Genomic DNA, 19473 nt, shown 5'->3' on the forward strand with positions numbered 1-19473 from the left:
CCGCGCCCGCCCCCGACCAATCGGCGGCGCCCTCTCCGCGCCCCGGCCAATCCCCGCGCTGCCCCGCCCCGCCCGCCCCGCCCTTTCCGCGCCGGCGGCCAATGGCGGCGCCGCCCGCCCGCAGCCCCGCCCCGCACGTGCCCGGCGGGCGCGGCCCCGCTCCCGCCCCCGAGGCAGCGCAAAGGAACGGCGGCGCACTCCGCTCAATGTAAAACCATTTTTTAATTCTAAATCACTTTCACAACAGTGAAAATTAGTGAGGAGCAACGGTAACGCACTAACCGAGCCGTCCGGGCCGTGTGCGGTCAGGTTACGGGAAGGGGTACATACAAAAGCACACCAGGGAAAGGGGGAACCAAGCGTTAACACTTTTAGACTATTTCATCCTTGAATTGCCGGAAAATAAGAGCTCTCGGTCATGCTTCTGCAGCCTTCTCTAAATCCATTATCTCTCTCACTCCTAGATGGAAATTCCCCATCCCCAATCCATTAAAATTCTGGTTTTTAAAATGTATTAATTAAATATATTTCAGTACCTCTTGAATCTATTGCAGTCACTTCTCTATCCTCTTTACGGGATAAAGGCTTCTCCTTCCTGCATAACCTCTCAGCATCGAGTTTCTCCGTACAAAAGGAGAAGGAATCCATCTCTTACTGTCACACAAACCTTCCCTTCCCATCAGCAGGTGGTGCTGACTGCGCAGGAGAGGAAGCCAAAGCTGCGACATTGTAGGACAACCAAACAAAACAGCCTTTCCTCCTGGGAAGGGCCCCAGTTACCAAGTTACACACTTGAGAAGAACCCTATGCCAAAGTTCAGCTACTCAGAAGTGTCACACAACAAAAGCTGAAGCACCACCTCAACTATAAATAGTTGAGCAATATATTCTATCAGATTATCATTAAGTCAGGTATAAATCTGACGTGACAAAACACTGCAGAAGCTTTGCAACATTCTACTTGCCAGATGGAATTTTGGAGGTAGGCAAGTTAAACTTCAGTCATACTCTGCCTTGACACTAAAAGGAAACAGTTTATAATTACATAAATAAACTTCTATAACAATTAATTAAAGGTGTCCTGCCCAGGAAACACTTCCATATGCTAAAAAAATCCCAAGATATTGAAATGAAGTTTCTATTAATTGATTTGCTTTTCAGTTTTTCTGTCTACTGCCAGGGAAGTCACAACATTCATCTTGCAGGAAATCATTATGACTATGAGTGGCCGGAATCAAAAAAATCTATAGACAGTAAGAGGAAAAAAAATGGAATTGCCTAGTCAGAGAAATATGAACTGTTCATCTTGCTAGGGACTTTCTCATACCTGTTTTGAAGGAATCTACACAAATACATCAGGAGTACTCTTTAAAGCTGGATACCCAACAGGATCCCAAAGCGGCTGCAGATTGCTCACCTTCTGAAATATCCCCTCAGCACATTAATGGTTGTGGTCTCCTCCAGCACTTCAAATTAAAATCTTTGGTAGATTTTAGCTGCAGAGACTCTTGCGCTGTAGTTCTGCTGTGGCACGGGAGAAGGTCTGCGTGCATCTGCAGAGAGAAGGTCTTCCAAATGTTCCCTACTGAGCATGTGCTGGCAAAGGCAGGATCTCATGTCTCCTCCTGTATAATTTTACAGTATGACAAGTTTTACCTCAAAACTCATGTAAAGATGCCTTTTGTTCCTCTCCCCAAACAAGCTGATCTCAGATCTGTAATAGGATTTTATCTGGAGTACATGACCTTCTGTAGAAAGTCTCAAAGCCTTGAGAAAGATAAATGTTGCTACAGTGACGAGGCTGTGAGGGGATTATCCACGGGTGCAGCCACAGGTGCTGCACAGAGCTGGGGAAGACAACACTGTTTGTCAGTGAGGAACTGGGCTGGGTCCAGCAGCCCCACCTGGCTCCACAGCCAGAGAATCTTCCAGTGGATGGCTCCAGCATGCTTAGGCTTTAAAAAATTGCAGCATAAATATGTATCCCTTCTTCTAACAGCCATCAGAACCATTCAGGAAGGGTTTTCCATCACACCAGGAAATAACAGGCGGAAAAGAAACCAGTCTCCAGGCCTGGTTCCGTTTGCATCACGTGCTGTGCCCCAGAGAGTCTCAGCAGTGCTGCAGATGATTTCCTGGAGAAGGTCAGATGTTGATGGAGACATTAAATAACATCTGCAGCTCTGGCAGATCCATCGTGGTTGCAAAGCAGGAGATACTGGTGACACTGAAGAAGTTTCCTTACCTGCCCAGTCTGCGCTGGGATAACTGTGTATCCCACAGACCTGGTGTCACTGATTGGCACAGGATTTCAAAGCAGCACTCCCTTTCGGAGTGCAGCTCAACGCTAGGCCCATGGTTTGTGGCAGGAACCTGTTGTACAACATATCTGAGCTGAAATACATTTTTAAACCAATGTTTTAATTACCAACTCTGGTGCAAAATGTGAGATTCCTCATTGTGCTGTGGTACCACCAATTCCTGAAGCCCATAGGTAGCTATGGAACCAGACACCAAGAGGTTTAAAATGGGATGGGGATGCAGTTTGTAACTGTTTCAGTGGCCTTGTTGGTCATGAATATATATAATAATGGAAAAGATTTATGCAATCAACAGCCAGAACATTATCACCAGTGCCACAAACAGGAAGAGGCGGGAAAGGAACTGCTCATCCACATATTGAGGAGTCCCTGGAACAGCTGGAAAACAGGAAGTAAAAAAAACAAACAGTTCAGCTCCTTCCTTTTCTCTCGGATTGTGTATATTCTGAATATAGTATATTCATACATTGAAAAATATGCAAAGGATTTGCTTGGTGAGAAAAGTTGCTACTTTCTACCCTCAGCCTGGCTGCCTGTATGGGCAGATCAGAAGGAAGACAAGTATCTTGAAGCAGGATTCCTTAGTTCAGTCCCACCCCCAGCAGATTTTCAGGGGACACTGAACTATAGCTAACAGGGAAAATAATTTGACCTAAGGACAGCACAGGACCATGGCAACGCTGGTGTGATGTGAAGAATGAGTTTGTTCCTCATAATTCCCGTGCCATATGACATGGTGGAAGATTTGCCAGGTATAACCTTTCACAAAATAAGTTCACAAAATAAGTTCACAAAATCCTGGGCAGTAGGCATTCTTGTTCAAAACAGATTCAGTCTGTCTACAGTGAAGATAGGGAGGAGGTTCTCTAGGGATTACTTCATTGTTAGAGAGCAAGGTCACCCCTTGGAATAATCCAACTGTTTTTTCTTAATCAAAAACGTGAAGTAATTTCACTGGAAAGTTACTTCTTGTAGAATACAGATGACTGTCTCAGATAAATTTCTGGAAAATGAACAATCTTTGCATTTATAATTTGGTGGTACAGAGCACCAGTTTAAATTTTTCCTTCTCATCTTTCAGGAAATGGTACTTTCCTGCTGTTTTTAAAACTGGGTCTCCTTCATACACCCCTAGTGACTCCTTTTTATTATTATTAGAAAGTCTAGTCCAATTTGTCACATTTTTCAGGAGAAGTCTGCTGGTGTACCAGAGGAGACATCTGAATTAGAGGAGAGTAGTCTCCAGTGCCACTGTTTCTCTGCAGTCACTGGTCTCCCAGGAGGGCCTTCAGCAAATTATATAGAAGTGACAAACTTGCTCTTTTATAAGTCTGTGTACAAAACATACCAGCCACAGACCACGTTCTGTACAGAGTGTTTCTGCCCTCATTTAGTGGTTCTATTGACAACACTGGTTACTGCTCAGAATATTTTGCCATTTAGCAGGTTATTTAAGAGTTTGTAAAATGTCTGTCTGTGATGGGGCAGGAGAAGGATCCGTGGTACCTGGAGGAGGTCGCCCGTCGTTTATGTTGAAGGCTGTTGCGAATATACCAAAGGGAAACGCCCCAATTCCAAACGACATCTGGAAGCCACCATCACCAAACCCAAAGCCCTGGAATCCCTGCAGAGAACAAAGAACAGAAGACAAAAAAGGGACTCACTTAGAGCCTATTTCAGAGTATTTTGTGGATGAGCAGATATTCCCTCTCGCTGGCTTTGCCATGGCAGAAGGAGGGTCACGCTGTCTGGCAACTTTCAGTCTGACACACTTTTGTCCAGATCCCCCCCTAGGTCTCCTGGGTTAAAATGTTTCAGACAGCAGCAAATTCACCGAGCAACCCAAAGGTTTGAGAAAATGAAAACTAGCAACTGCAGTTCTTGCTTGAGGGCCACAAATTAGGACAGTGTTTTTCAACTGTAACCTTTCTCAACTTAAAGTAGTATCTGCCAATGTATCAAAATCACCAGGAGGAATTCTACTTAGAATGTCTTAACAATGTATCGTGTGTTAACAGCTGTTAGCCATATAAGAAAGGTACTCAAGAAAATAACCTAAACTGATATTTGTGATACATGTGCATCAGTTAAATACTCAGTGAAATTATAAATTCCCAGTGGGATGCATAGAGCATTTGAAGGAAAACCACAAAAAAATTTACCATGGGAACTCAAATTAAGGTGGCAAAATAACCTGGGGCAGGAATGCAAGATATAAGGAAAGGATGAAATAAAGGAAGTTACAATGCAATAACACTGACCTTAAGCGATCCAGACTGAAATACCGCATCAAGTCAAAAGATAAGTGCTCTGAATTGAGATGAATCCTGCTCTGCAGAAGCAGTGTGCTGTTTGATACTGACTGTGTGTGAATCTAGGGGCTTTGTGTCATGACTAAACACTGTGGAGAGCCCACAGCTCTGTAATCCAGTAAACTGCCCTCTCACCTCAGAATTAAAACAGTGATACCAGTTCTGAAAGACCCTCTGGTTTATCACCACCAGCAATGGGAGGACAAAGATGGTTTTACTTATACAATAAAAGTCAAATGTTTCTTGGTTGACCCTTGATTTGAGGAGTTGGTCTTTTGACCATACTCTCTTCAAACATTTTGCCACTAACTCTGGGGACAGCAAAGCTCTCTGTGGCAGATACAGGATATGAAGAGAATAGCATCACTACTGTCCTGCCTTCACACCCCATCCCTCTGATTTACAGCAGCACCACCTGAAAGGTTCAAGTAAGGTACAGGAGCTGATTTAATAAGGCAGCAATGCTCTAGTGAGAGAGAACAGCTGAGCTCCCAATACATTCAATACAGAAATGCACCTTAATCACACCCTGCAGAGTTGTTTGCTTGAAGCATGAGGGAGACAATCCTCTCCAAGGACCCCGGGCTGAGTTACATGGAAATGTGCCATTGTTTCATCAGGTCATGCTTGCTGCCATCGTGCTGAAGAACGCTGTGGTCTGTCCTACCGCCTACTCCCACGTCTGCTCCATCTGTGCCAGCTGCTGTTTACATTCACCCTATGTAATCTCCTCAACAAAACCACTGATCCCTCTTCAAATTAACATGCATCCAACAGATATCAACTTCCTCTTGCTTGTAATGCCATGGTACAGTAACATCCCGTCAAAATGAGAGAAGCAGGTGTCAGTGTCAAAAAATCCAAATTAATACGTGGATTAATTAATGACACGTATGTTTTGACAGAAATACACTTGCACAACGAATTTTCAAAGCAAAGTGTTCCTTGTATTTAAACATGGAAAACAATCAAGCATTAAAAGCTTTTCCAGTGATACTGCACTGGGCTGCATTCATGAAGCATGATCCAAGATGGGTTGTTCTTTGGGATGCTAAAGGGTACCACAGGAATGGAGCTCTCTGCCACACCACAGCTACCAATGATTCATGAACAACCAGCTGGGGAAGCTGCAGGATCCTCATGCAGGTTCTCTCACACGCATTATGTCCTCCAGGATGAATAAATACCACTATCAATGAAAAACAACTAAACCACTCAAGCTTGTTGGATCACTTACCCCTCTGTTCTCTGGTTCAGGTCTCTGTCCTTGGGGTCGTGGTGGAGTTTTCTCTCTGCAGGAAGTGGTGAAATTAACTCAAGTGCAAGGACATGTGACAACAGTATCTGCAGTAGCCTGGCTAATAATACAGAATCACCATAAGAGACAGTCTCCTGGAGCCATCCAGCAGAGCTGGAACAGTGTGTGAGAGAGTCAACCACGCAGCTTTGGACCTTCAGCAGCACATAATGCTGTATTTTTGAATAACAAACACCCACTGCAAAGGCTAAAAACTCAGGATATGAACATTTAATATAAGATTCTCTAGTCAGATAATAATCACTGCAACCTGCCACTTGTAACTGATAATTAACACTTGATTAAAATTAAAATGAATTGCCAGTAGAACAAGAAATGTGTGCAAACCCAAGCCCTAAAAAAGCCAGAAATATTTGGCAGAAATATGAGATCTATGTCTTTTGACAAAGTATTTAAAACTGTGAATCCAGCATTTTAACAGCTTAATCTTTTGACCCTAAACTAAAGTTTAATCTTTAATTTTCAAATGAGAAGAGTTGCATTTAGGTTTCTTACCTGGGGTCCTGTTGCCCAGTGCTACCTCTTCCATACAGAGGAATAACTTTATCTCGACTGATTCCTGCTTTGCATACAGGGCACACTTGTCTGTTTGGCCTGGTCTCTAGCCACTAAAAGAAAGGAAATTACAAGAAAACCACTAAAATGCCACAAAAATAACTATGCAAAACCTAATTTGCAGCCAGGCAGAAAGACTGTAGCAATTTCTCACAAAGTTCTGGAGCAAAACATTTTTCTAAGTGCCAAGTACTCCCTCAAGTGGAGTTGGCACTTAGGCTGTTCTGATGGGAACAACTTGCTGATGTGTACATATTCACATCTGTGCTGGAGTAAAATAAGAAATAAAAAGTCCTACAAAGGCCAAGGGTTAGTGCAGATACCCTTCCTGTCATCCACCTTCTCTGTAGTGCTACCACAATGTAAAACACTATGTACACAAAGAGAAGTACACTCAGCACTTAAACGTGCAAACTAAACCCTGTAAGCTCCAACAACAATTGTACCAAAAATACAATTACGCAGGGTTTAAGAAACTCAAAAGTGGAGGCAAGTGGAACAGAATCTAAGTTTTCTTGTTGCTCAAAGAGCAGATTGCAAGCTGTTGCACATTAAGCTGCATGAACAGGTTGTGACTGCCCTGGAGAGAAAAGCACATTTGAAAAGAGGGGGATACTCCAGAGAACCAAGGGCTTTATTGAGCAACTGGAGCTGATGAAAGACAGAGTAAAAGAAAACCTGTCTTACCTGGTGTAAACAAGGCCAACTGTGAGCATTCCCAGGACAATTTGTTCACAGAGCAGAAAAAGAGAGGAAAATAGAATTAGTTACTGAACTCTCTATGACAAATGTGCAGCGTACAGGGATAGCACAGCTTGGTGACAACAGAATCCTGGAATCCAGCTGGGCCAGTTCTGTAGCCTCCCATTAAAATCATTTTTGCAAACACAGCCCAAGACTGATCTCCACTGGGTTTTTTCAGGTTATGCAATCTAAATTCCTAATGTGGTTCTGTGCATCTCCTACTCCTGGGTCCTCATCCACACCAAAGGCCCAGACAGAGCCTGCATTAATTTTAGAGTTTATTGTACAAATTTTCTTTTCTGATACCATGAAAAGCTATCCCAAAGTAAAGATGCAAATGAGCAAGATGTCAGTAATGAGACTTTAGGATCTTAGAAACCGAGCTGAAACATCAGCCACATTCACAGAATCAAAGGAATAACTAAGGCTGGATGGTACCTCAGGTAGCCTCTAGTCCAACCTGATGCTCAGAGCAAGGTCAGCTATTGAGATCAGACTCAGTTGCTCAGGGCAAAGAAATTCCCATTATATAGATTAAATTGGTATGGAAAATTAAAAAAAGGTCAAAGATAAGCAACTACAAGATAAAACTGCTAAACAGCCATCTGCTTTCAAAATGGTCTCAGTAACACCAAACAGACAAGACACCTAGTGCTTTTAAGGTTCCATTATTCCAAATCCTTTTGTGCAATAATTTAATGTTATTTTATCTTAACATTCCCTAAGTCAGTGATTTTCCATCTCCCCCCAAAAAGTCCTGGATTTTCAGATTCTATGTATATTTGCACAGGAGAAAAGCACTTTCAGGTTTCTTTTTTATTAAAGATTTAGCCCACTGTGCAAAATAAACTCCAACCCCCCACATTTGGCCATGTCAACCCTTAAATTCTTCACATTTAAGAAATTCACATCAGAAATTCTACACAGATATTATATCTGTGCTGTACATTATTTCTAAGTCAAATTAAAAAACTAAAAAGTTCCTAACACAAGTACAAAATTATGGGAAAAGAGAAATTGCCCATATGTAAAAGCTTATTTCCTATTTCTTTTCTTTTTTTATGGTTTCAAAGGAAAAAAAAGAGCAATCTTATAAGAGAAACTACAATTTGGCCTGCAGAACCCAGATATGCAGAGGTCAGAAAGGAATTCAGGTCTAAAGAACATATCTGTGCTAGGCCAGACAGCACAGATAAAATAACACACAGAAGCAAACAGTATCAATGAGCACTGAATTGTGTGTGTGGGGCTGCCTGTTTGTTTGCTTTTACACAATAATCCAGCAGTACAGGGAGTTTAAGACACAGGAACCCCACTCCCTGGAACACAAGCAAAGAAAACCAGCTGAGGAGCAAACCCAAGCTTCTCCTAAACCAAACCCACAGTCCCTCCTCTAGAATTACAAACACCACAGGTTTTTATAGGATCAGATAGGTGGTGTTCTGGCTGATGTGTGGGGCTGCAGCACTTACCAAAAGAGGTGCCCACACAAGCTGATAACAGCATCCTTGGCAGTGTCTAAACAGATGTTGCATTCAAAAGTGTTGTCCTGATTAGTGTTGTCCCCAGAACCATTACTGCTGCCACTGGTCCCTCCAGTACTGGAGCTCTTTGTTGATGCAGAAGTTGTGGGTCCTTTGCTTGCCATCCTCAAGGACTGCCCACACAAGGTCAAGAAAATTTTCCTCTTGGAATCCTAGCTGTGAGAAAGGGAAAAAACCAAACAAACCTAAATAATTATTGGCATTATGAACACTGTATTCTGGCCCCGTTCCAAACTGGTAGTGATTTATCTAAGAAGCTCTTGAATCCTGTTGTTGATGGTTTTAATTTAACATAGCCAAGAGGGATCTTTTTTTAGAAACTAAGCTACTTTACAGTCCCACAGTATGACCTGGCTGATGTGTGACCTGTGTTTTACTGTTACTGATAAGCATCCACAGCCAAAACAACCCCCCTGTATTTTCTCATAAATGCCTTTTGCTGTAAGGAGAAGGAGCTCACCTAGTCATATATGCTCTTCCAAAATTCAACACAACTTATAACTGAGAGGGCACTTGGAAGCAGAGTTTAATCATGAAGTAATTAACAGTTTGAACAGACTGACAATGCAGAATTTTAAGTTCAAGGTTCGTTAGTTTGGAATATAAATGACAATAATGGCAAGCAAAGGTGGCTTAGAACTTGCATTCTCTCCTGAGCTGTATATTGCTGCTATCACAACAGTGTTAATAATCAAACATTCCTAGTACTTTCAAACTATTCAACATTTCTAATCTAGTAGCAAAGTAGTAATGAAGAAGTATCAAAAATTTTACCTTAATATGCTTGAATTTTACTTCCATGCTTTCATCTCTCATTAACATAATCATAATAACCAAAGAACATTTATTTTATTCCAGTAGCAACAACCCCTACAGTGCAATTCCTTTATATGTAAATTCCACAGTACCTAAAACTTTGAGACTGAGCTCAAGGCATTTACATTTCTAGAAACACTTTTGCCAGTACAAGATTTGCAATCCAACAACTAAGAGCGTTTCAGTAGCTAGAGAAATTAATTCACTAAAACAAAAATGTTTAAAATATTTCACTATGCTTTTCATGAAACTCTAACATCATGTTGATGCTGCAGGAGCAGGAATACTTTGATAAAGCTGTGAGAAACAAACAGGTGATTCAGATTATCTGAACTTTTTGCAAGTGTACAAACAGTGAAGCATTTTCAAAGGGCAACGTGAATTTTTCAGAAGGTAATTTCTTTCCCAACTTACCCCCAAGAACTAAAGGCTTTCCTTAGTGTTGCCTCTTTGTAGCAGAGCTGCAGCTCAGCAAACTAAAGCCTCAGGATCTCCAGCTGTTATTGCCAGCAGCTTTTTTCCTACAATACAATCCCACTGCACAGTCAGGAAAGTATCACACCCGGGCCTTGTGAAGAACTGCAGCAAACACTCAGCTACAGCAGGTGAAATCTATCTCTGCAGAGCTTTTTCACTCTGTTACATCATTTTGCACAGTGTCCCAGAAGGGCAGATTTGTATTCACAGATGCTGCACTTCAACATACGCTGCTTTCAGTAGTGCTGACTCTTAGCATTTCACACCACGACTCCATTTACACTCAGTTCATTGTACAGAATTAAAATCCATGTTAGATCAAGGCAGATGGAAATGCTGCCAACCCACAAACTGTATGCCAAAGACACTTGGATTTTTCACACATCCTTAAAACCAGAATCTTCAGCTTGTCTTGCTCAGTAGTTAAGTGAAAACTTATCAACTTGGACCTATATATTAATATAAAAAATGAGAAAACCTCCTTGAAACTAAGAAGCTCAACACACTGTAAAAATACTGCATCCCTTTATGGAATGGTCACAAGAAACATCTTGACATCTAACACAAGGAAAGGATGTGTACAAGAAGCAAATAGTCCCTAATACCAATGTGGAAAAGAAAATCCTTTTTTCAAATTAAATTCTGTATATTAATGCAATGAATCTGAAGACTTGTCAAAAAGATACAATCTGTATCTCCACAAAAACTTACTGAAAAAAGCCCTCAGTTTTAGTTACTACAACAAATAAATAAAATGTTATGAAGAAGGATGACAAAGAAATCCAGAGAAATATCAGTAATGATATGGAATAAAGATGGCTTAGACAGAAGAAAGATTAAAATGACATAATGCAACAGGCACTGAATCTCCTTTCCTAGAACAGGGTCATTCCTTAATCTCTGCTGGGGATCCTAAGTATTTGTTCATTGGCTGATGGGGCCCAGTGACCTTTTAGAATATAACCAATTTAAAATCGCAAAACCATAGCAAAATGCAACAGTAAAAATTATAAAAGCCTTCTTAAACATTTGCTCTTGTCCCTGGAATATCCCAGTTTAACATAACTGGTCTGTAACAAGTGCTGCTGGGCTCTGTACATCTGCACATAGATAAAGAAGCAAACCTAAAACAGCTTCCAGTGGCTAAATTTACATTTGATAATCATACAATGTGTAGCTTGTGAGTGTAATGTGAATCCCAAAGTAGGAATTCAACTGCAAATGGAACCTGTTCTGAGTGAACAATGAGCTCAAAATCGAACACTCAAACTTCTTAAACTCTGAGACAAAACTCTCTAGGAAAAAAAAAAAACAAAACAATAAACCATATGCAAATCACAAACTAAAAAAATCAACAACTAACACAACAGGCCAAATGAACCCCATTCTCAATTTGCTTTAGAGTTTGGGAGGAAGACTGAGTACACTGAGATAGAATATGACTTCTGGGGTTAAGTAAACACAATTGAGGGATGCCAGTCAAGGTTTGCAGGTTTGCTACAAACTTATCCATCAGATCAGGTCTCCAAATCAACCCTGGAGGCATGATGAGCAACAAACAAAACAAGGGAAAGGATATAAAAATCAGCTGATACCTAACTGCAGGCATTCTGAGATCTTGCCTTTTCTCTTTCTTACTTCTTTGCTCTCTACATATTTACAGGAAAACATTATCTTTGTTTCATAAAAGCCATCTAGATTAGCTGTTTATTTCCTTTAAACCACAATCCCTATGTTATACCCCAACAGGTTCTTCTGAAAAATGACTGACGTTTACTACCAAGAATCAAGAGTGGCAGCAGAGGAACAGTTAAGAAACAAGGAACTCATCTGCAAGTAGGCTTCCTAAATAAATACAGAAACCTGGTGGAGCATGAAGACATGGAAGTGGAGGTACATGAGAGGGTGGAACTCCAGAAGGACCTGAACGTGTGGTGACAGCTGAGAGCACAGGAGGTCCACGACAGGAGTAAGTGCAGGGGACTGGGCATGTCCATGGGCTGGGTATGGATCTCAGTCAGAAAGAAATTTTCCCCTAATATTTTAAAAACTTCATCTGTAAATCTACTGTACACCAGGAAAGCACGAGCTGAGTGGCTACTGTCAAAGATCACACTTCTGAACTCAGCAAATGACTGCATTTGCCAAAGTACACTGCCTAGCCCTCAAAACACACGAAAAACACTTCAAGACAGGCTAGGGGAGTTTTCACCATAAGTTAAGGTACACACAAAAAAACCTGCTGGAAACAGCATTAATTCAATGTTAATTCAACCTGAGAAAGGCAAAGAGGGACTATAAATTAGAAGCTAATTTCACCTATAGAAAACAGTCCTGGAATACGTGTTCACAGCATGACATGAGGATGTCTCAAGTATTTATTTTTTTTCATGAAAAAATGAGAAAAAGTTCTGGTGAGAATATAGAAGTCTGGCTAGTTTATTAACAAAACCCAAAGTTTGTTCCTCTTTGCCATAACAATGAAATAAAAAGAGCAGCACTGTTGGATGTCAATTCCACAGGAAAGACCCTTTTCCATATTTCTTTCCTAATAAATTTTATTTTAACTAAGATTACTGAAATTTAAATAATCTAAATCTAGTTTGTTTATGAAACAAGTTCTGATTTAGTTCCTGAACCTTTTGCAGTTTAAATCAAAAAGATTTGTCAGTGTATTTTTCTTATCCCTAAGGTAATAGTGTCATTTTCTGACACTGAAAAATTTTACAAAAGGAAAATTCAAATTAGAAAATAAATTTAAATCTAAAACTACTACTGAGAGTTTATATAAATATGCCCACTCATAAATTTAACAACAATCTGAAACTTAACATATTACAATTGCCTGGGCTTCAAGTACAACCAGGTAACCTTAGCTGAAAATTGCTGACAGTGCCTAGAAGAAAGTGCACTGACTTCTTGACAGTCATTTTAGATATTTTTAACAAACGAATGAGTGTCCTGTTGTTAATCATTAAATACATATTTATCTCTCACTACCTTTTTACTCTTTTCTATCCCCCAAACATGTTACATTTTAACTCCTTGGAAACATTTCTCAAGTTTCATCTCTCCACTTCCGGCAACCCGTATTGGGCACCTGCATTTTAATATCACCACAAAGTGGTCCCAAAACATGAATTCACTTGTGATCACTTGCTCTTGCAAAAGCAGCCATTTGCCTTCCAGTCCAACGTGCCCTTGCTGGCCTCGTTTCATGAACTGGGATTCTGCAATGCACATCTGTGTTACAGTCAGTGCTGCCAGGCTGAAGGGCTCTTTTGGGAACACCGAGGAGTCCATGTACCTTGTAAATGCAAACAGCAAAAACCCTCGGATGATTCAAGTAACTGCTTTTTTGTTATCCGTTCCATAAAGGTTTAATATAGACTCCAAGAAAAATCTTTCAACAAAGATTTTATCCTCTTACCTCACAAAGTCCAAAGGGGGAAAAAAAAAAAAAAAAAAGGAATATAACCAGTTGGGTAATGCTGCCCCAGCGTTTTCCTGGTTTGCAGTGCCGTGTGAGAGACGTGCTTGGCTAACCCAGGTTAGCAGCAAAACGTAAAAATATCAAACACAGCAGTTTTTACATACAACAGACGTGATTTAAGAAGTAACAAGCGAGTCTTAATGTACGAGCAATTCTCAAAATATATCCGGTGTCCCGCCGCAGCAGCTGACACCCCGAGCCGTACCCGAGCCGTGCCCGAGCCGTGCCCGAGCCGTGGCCGAGCCGTGCCCGAGCCGTGCCCCGAGCCGTGCCCGAGCCGTGCCCCGAGCCGTACCCGAGCCGTACCCGAGCCGTGCCCGAGCCGTGCCCGAGCCGTGCCCGAGCCATCCCTCGCTGCGGGCGGCGGGTCGGGCCCCGCTCGGCGCCGGCACCTGCGGAGCCCCGCAAAGCCGCGGAGCTCGGGACTCGCCCGGGCCCGCCGGCCGCGCTTCCAGGGCACCGGGCGAGGCCGGCGCTCCGCGGCGGGGACGGCTCCGGCCTCGCAGCGCCCGGCCCGGCCCGGCCCCGGAGCCGCGGCCCCGGCTCCCCCCACCGCGCCCGGCCCGGCCCTGCCCGGCCCTGCTCACCGGCGGCTCCCGCCGCGCCGCGCCGCGCCGAGCCGAGCCGAGCCGAGCCGCGCCGAGCCGCGCCGAGCCGAGCCGAACCGAGCCGCCCTCCGCCGGGCCCGTCACCTGACCGCCCGGAAGCGCGGCCGGCGGAAGGGCCCGGCCCCCGCCCCGCCGCCCCTCGCGGCCCCCGGCCCCCGGCCCCGTTACCTCGGGCAGCCCCGCCCGCGCTCGGCCCCGCCGCGACCCCCGGTCCTGCGGGCGTGGGCGGCTCTGCTGCCCGGGGAGGGGCGGGGCCGCTCCGAACGGCGGCGCCGGGCACTGCCAGGAGCGCGCCGAGAAAGCTCGGCCCAAGCAGGAAGGGAGGAAAGAAAAGGACGGAAAGGGAAGGACGTAAGTTTGAGGGAAACGAAGTGTTGACTTAGGAGTGTAGAGTGCTAAGAGTCTGAGCCGAGAAGCGGATTCAGGATGGAAAGAATCTGAGCTGAGAATCTCCAGGATGGAAACGGAAACAGAGAGCTGGATAAAGGTATTTAGAGATTGATAAAGGTATGTATACAGTTGTGAGAAACCAAAGAACCAGAGGGACCAAAGCGAGGGAGAGGAGGTGACCTGCCCGAGAAGGCATTTCTGGAGGGTTTGTCCCAGCTCTGAGGGCACCCCACCAGTCCTGGGAACTCCAAGGTACAAAACAGCCCAAAATTGCTTGTTCTTTACATGGTGGAGAACGGGTAAATCCTAAACCAAGGTATTCCACTATAGCAGGTGAGTTTTATTAGGGAATAGTGAAGAAATTAAGGGAAGTTAGTGCCAAGGGAACCCATCAGAAAGAGCCCAAGGATATTGGCAGTGACCTGTCTGCTGCCAGGCAGCCTGAGAGTGCAGAGTTCTGGCGTGGAGGTTGGAAGGTGCAAGCCGGGAAGTGTCCACCAGGATAAAAACAGTTATACGAAATCTTTCTGCTGCTTTCCTGCACACAGGCTTGGCAAAACCCACAGCAAAATGGTTATCCAGAAGCCCACCTGGAGTCACCAAACACATTGTCTCACACCAGAAAATTTCAAGATGACTTGAAAATGTAGCACTTAACGTGACAGCGCTGATGGCATGAGGAGCACACAAAGCAGTCCTTCCTACCTGCAGAGCGGTGAAAATCTCCAGCAAAGCCACTCTCTCGTTTTCCACCAGCACAGCTTGGCACAGCTTCTATGCCCCAGCAAAAACTTTCATGTCAGTGTAGTAACTGATTAGAACGTTACCAGGGCCCCACAGACATGAACCGGATCCTCCAAAAGCTGATTAAAACAAGGATCAGTTTATGAAAGTCGGGTACGAGGGACGGTGTTGGACTACAGCTCCCGGCATGCGCTGCGGCCGGACTACAGCTCCCGGCACGCGCTGCGGCCGTACCACAGCGCCCAGCGTGCCCCGCGCCTGCAAGATGGCGGCGCCCAGGGGCGTCTCGGGCCCGGACAGCGACACCGGCTCGGACTCGGACAGCGGCGGCGAAGCGGCCGCGCGGTTCCGGGAGGCTGCCTGGGACTGCACCGCGCTGGCGGCGGCGCGGGCGGAGCCGTGCGGCGGTGAGAGGGCGGGGGACAGACTGGGCTCTGCTCCCCGCGCTGCGGCGTGCCCTCCTCTCTCTTCCCCGCCCCGCCCCGCCGCTCCGGTCCGGCCCCCTCCGCAACTTCTGACCCGTGGGGATTCCTCTGTGCCGCGCTGCCGGTGTCAGAAGCGAGGGGGCTCTGCCCGACCCTCCCGAGCCATGTCCGGCCTCCAGCCCGGCCCAGAGCCCCCTCCCGGCAGTCCTGGCCTGAGGGGAGTTCCCCTTTCCCCTCATAACTGTTCTCCCCCGAAGGCGGCCCAGGGCTGTCTTTCAGGCATTGTTTTTATGCTCTGACATGTGCCTGACGGGGGTTAAGGAAGTTCTGGCAAGTCTCTAAGTGTGCTTTGCTGCTTTCCTTTCAGGGGGCTTTAGAAAGGATCGGTTGCAGCCTAAAGATCAGCCAAGCTTGAGGTATTTTTGCTTCTGGTTTCAGACTTAATGTTTCCATTAAGAAAAAATTTATGTGCAATATTTTTGCTGCTTCTGCTTTGTACCTTATGATACTTCGTACTGAAAGGGGAAGTTTCTGTTTGGGGAATTAGTCCAACCATAATCTGAAATTATGCTTAAATTTGTACAGGATAATATGTTTTTAAGGCTTTGGGTGAGAGGGACAGATATTATTGGCCTCGAAAGAGATAATCCTTGTTCTTATTTCAAACGGGCGTGAGGCAATCGGCCGTGAGGAGGGTGACAATGAGCTCCAGACGACTCCAGAGTTCAGAGCACACGTTGCAAAGAAACTGGGAACCATGCTAGACAGGTACTGGTGTGCAAGGCTTGAAACCTGTGTTCTGTGGGTCAGTTACACTGACGTGTTTGTGTGCTAAACACGGGAAAGTCAACATCTTGTCTCCTTCATGCCTGTATTAAGTACAAACTTCCAGTATTCTGTGACCTAACCTTGCTGATGTGTTGTGCCCATCTAGTCAAAACTCTCTGTGCAGCACTGGGTGTCTTCATTTGCCTCTGTGGTGAACATCTTGTGCGGAGAAAAAGAGACGTCCATCCTGTAAAGGCTGGCGAGAGAATCTTGTTCTCACAACCTCCACCAGTCCCTGAATCAGGGCTGTGCTGGCAGAATGATACTGGGCTGCCCCTCTGTCTATTAGGCAAGGATGGCCCTGAGGAACTGGAATTCCTGCTGTTCAGAGCTGGCTTCAGAAACACTGTTTTCAAACTGTTCTTCTCTTCCTCATTGCTGAGGAGAGAAGGCCTGGTCTGCTCTGGAAACAGGGAGCTGAGGCAGCCTCACTAACAAAAAAGGATCTGTGCAACATCTCCCTCTAATCTTCTTTCCCAGAAATACCCACCTGTAGCTCAGTGTGCACAAACCTGTCTGAGATCTGACTGGGATTTTCTGTTTAGTGTCATCACTGTCTTGAAGGATTCATCAGGACCATCACAGACTTGGTTGGCACAGTCTGACTCTGAAGATGATGGTGAGTTCCAGTCTCAGCCTTTGTATCTGTTTTGTGACTGTTGGCTGCTGACAGGTGGGGTGGATCCTGTCCATCACCAGGACAGTGCATCCCAGTGTCTCATAAACATTTGCTCTGAACTGAAAGAACTTCTGGTGGTGTCTATGAGAGCTGCTCCTTTTCAGTTCTGACCTCTGTGCCCCAGGTCCTCCCACACAGTCCCAAATATTTGCTGTCAAGCACTGTGGAAATACAGAAACAGCACTGAGGCTTCCAGGAAAAGAGCAGTTGATTGATTCCACCTCTGTTTTATATTTTGCCTAAAACCCCTCTTTCCATACTTCAGGTTTCCGCCTCTTTTCTTCCTCTGTCCCTGGAGACTGTGGGAAGCCGGAGCCTTGCCCTGCAGCAAGGAGGAGGAGGCCAGTTAGCTCCAGGTGAGGTGCTGGCAGCTGCTTTGCTCCTCAGGTACTGTTGCATCCCACATTTCAGAGGCAGCTGAGACTCCCACAAGGGAATAGGAAGCTGAAGAGCTTGAGAAGTGTGCATTTATGACTCCTATATTTGACTAGACCAGAATTTTGTTACTTTTTTAGTGCTGGAGAATGAGAAACGTTTGTGGGAGATTTTCTTTCTCCTCCTAGTGTGTGTAAAGAGCACACTGGCCTTCAGACTGGTTAAATGCAAACTGTAGGTGTGGGAGTCTCAGAGCCACTGGGTGTTTATCGTGTGTTCTCATCTCAGATTATTCTGCTGTTCAAGTTCTGGGTGAATTCAAGGAAAAAATACAATACAAATTCCTTCCCTCTTGTTGCCTTTCCAGTGACACAGACAGTGAGCAAGAATGGCAAAGGTGCCAGGAGGCTGCCGTGTCAGCTGCAGATATTCTGAAGCAAAGTGCTTTCCCTGCATGGTCCCAGGGCTCCAGCCAGGATCAGAGTCAGAGTTATGTGGAACCCAATCAGAAAAAGAAGAAGAAGAAGAAGAAGAAGAAAATGAGGAGAGACAATAATATTCAAGAGAAAATAATAGACCCAGCAGAGTGTGACCAGATCTGCAAAGATTTGCCTCGGTTGGTGTCTGCAAATGGCCAGCAGGAGAGACAGAACAGCCATCACAGAGAGAACTCTGTGCTGCCAGGAGCTGTGAAGAAGAAAAAGAAGAAGAAAAAAGAATGATGATTTTGCTCTGCAAACAGCAGGTGGTTGTGATGGGTGAAGGAAACTGAAAGAAAACCTAACAACAAGAGTTGCTGCAGATGAGGGAAAATTAATTGGCAAAGCATCTGTTCTAAAAGCTCAGTGGCCTGAGAGACTAATTAAGTGACTTCCTGTGCTACTGGCGTCCCTGAGGAAAGGAACATTGTTCTCCTCACACAGCAGTTGGCTGTGCTGCTGCTTGTGCAGGCCCCATCTGAAAGGATTAAATCCTGTGCCAGGCTTGCATGGCAGAGGGATGTGATCATAGCTGCATTCCTCCTGGTCTGTTCCTTCACATCATGAAACCCTTCTGGAGAAAGTGTGTGATGAATTGAATTTGGTTTACATGGCAACAGGTGATCAGCTACTTTTTGCCTCCTTGTAGACTGCTAAGAATAGCTCCAGCCCATGGGAGACTCATTTTTCAAAAGCATCCTGTCAGAAATCAGGGCCCCTTATTTTTTCCCTGCGATCATCACAACAATCTGGTTTTGAAACCTGCTGTGTTACTAATCCCTCTGCAATCTGCACCTCTCCAGGACCCCTGCACATAAACAGTGTGTGGTGAGCTGATTTCAGGGTTGGTGTAAATGCATCCTACTGTTCCGGTTGTCTCTATTCAAAATTTTTGTTCATGTATAGGGGTTTTTTTATGGCATCTGTTGTTATTAAATTTTACTATACTCTTGGACATACTTAATTTTGAAGGTTTTGTACAACAGTGGCTTTAAAATATTGCTGTATTCAGATTGTCCCCAGTAGAGATAGAGGTGGCTCAGAATGGCTTTTTAGTTGCCTGGTGTTCAATGCTATGAAATTGCTACAGGAAGGACTTCAACATAATTTAAAAACCACCTTTCGGTCCTTGTTTGGGCTGGTTAATGACTTATGTCTCCATGAAATACTGTGAGGTTTGGTCGTTTTCACTCTTTGTCTGTTTATTCTTCATTTCCCAATCTTTCAGGAGATCAACTGTTATTGATAAATACTTACATTTTTAAGATTCCTGGGTTTCAGGAAAGCCAACTTATTGGCCCAATTCAGAAGTTCAGAAAGCCAGATTAGAGAAACCAAAGGAGTGAAGTGTAGCCCTTTGAGCATG

At 44.5% G+C, this 19473-nt stretch overlaps 2 protein-coding genes across 3 annotated transcripts; one reads left to right on the top strand and one right to left on the bottom strand.

Annotated features, from left to right (window-relative positions):
- Positions 1-203: 203 nt before the first annotated feature.
- On the bottom strand, positions 204-14462 carry RNF185 (ring finger protein 185). 2 transcript variants are annotated; one of them, XM_021549922.2, is made up of 7 exons: positions 14356-14462; positions 8722-8949; positions 7193-7211; positions 6446-6558; positions 5870-5924; positions 3827-3944; positions 204-2698 (listed from the first exon to the last, which is right to left on the bottom strand). In XM_021549922.2, the coding sequence occupies exons 2-7, from the start codon at positions 8895-8897 to the stop codon at positions 2601-2603; spliced, it is 579 nt and encodes a 192-aa protein (XP_021405597.1). In that variant the 5' UTR covers positions 8898-8949; positions 14356-14462; the 3' UTR covers positions 204-2600. The 2 variants fall into 2 exon arrangements, with proteins under 2 accessions (XP_021405597.1, XP_021405598.1); XM_021549923.2 differs by lacking the exon at positions 14356-14462 and adding an exon at positions 14167-14255.
- C18H12orf43 (chromosome 18 C12orf43 homolog) lies at positions 14442-19062 on the top strand. The gene is made up of 7 exons (XM_077787141.1): positions 14442-14674; positions 15126-15728; positions 16114-16161; positions 16415-16514; positions 17120-17193; positions 17519-17609; positions 17996-19062. Exons 2-7 carry the CDS (start codon positions 15464-15466, stop codon positions 18348-18350), a joined length of 933 nt encoding a protein of 310 aa, XP_077643267.1. The 5' UTR covers positions 14442-14674; positions 15126-15463; the 3' UTR covers positions 18351-19062.
- Positions 19063-19473: the final 411 nt, after the last annotated feature.

This window comes from Lonchura striata, chromosome 18 (genome assembly GCF_046129695.1).
Source record: "Lonchura striata isolate bLonStr1 chromosome 18, bLonStr1.mat, whole genome shotgun sequence".
In the NCBI taxonomy this organism is placed as follows: Eukaryota; Metazoa; Chordata; class Aves; order Passeriformes; family Estrildidae; genus Lonchura; species Lonchura striata.